General features: G+C 41.4%; 1 protein-coding gene across 1 annotated transcript in view; it reads right to left on the bottom strand.

Moving 5' to 3' along the window:
• MKI67 (marker of proliferation Ki-67) overlaps positions 1 to 435 on the bottom strand; it is a 24,470-nt gene that overhangs the window by 6,914 nt on the left and 17,121 nt on the right. The window contains exon 14 of the mRNA XM_085299125.1: positions 43 to 435. Coding sequence (XP_085155251.1) covers positions 43 to 435 — 393 coding nt within the window. The remainder of the gene's footprint in view (positions 1 to 42) is intronic.

Raw genomic sequence — 435 nt, 5'->3', positions numbered from 1 at the left:
AGCCTAGGTAAGTTGTTCCAAAAGCTAAAGAAAGTATTTTACCTTAACTTCCTCTGGTACATCAAACATCTCCTTAACGCCGACATATTCCACTTCAAAATCTGAACATTTTTCCCTGGGTTCTGCCATAAGCCTTTTCAGACCCACAAAATCTTCAACTGGGTGATACTTCTCTCTCGGAGTCCTCACTAATCTACTAATTCCAAATATATCTTCCACTGGTTCAACTTTTTCTTTTGGTGTCTTGAAAATACGGCTGACCCCAATCATATCTTCTACTGGTTGATATTTCACTTTTGGAGTTTTCCTGATTAACTTAACACCTGCCGTATCTTTTACTGCTTCCACTGGAGTCTTCAGCAATCTTCTAGAGGCATTTTCATCTGTAATAGCCTCCGGCTTCTGCTTCGGGGTCCTCAGGAGCTGCTTGACACC

The sequence above is a fragment of the Rhea americana genome, unplaced genomic scaffold (assembly GCF_003343005.1).
Source record: "Rhea americana isolate MKP2758 unplaced genomic scaffold, rheAme1 scaffold_145, whole genome shotgun sequence".
In the NCBI taxonomy this organism is placed as follows: domain Eukaryota; kingdom Metazoa; phylum Chordata; class Aves; order Rheiformes; family Rheidae; genus Rhea; species Rhea americana.
This window is presented reverse-complemented; position numbering and strand designations above follow the sequence as displayed.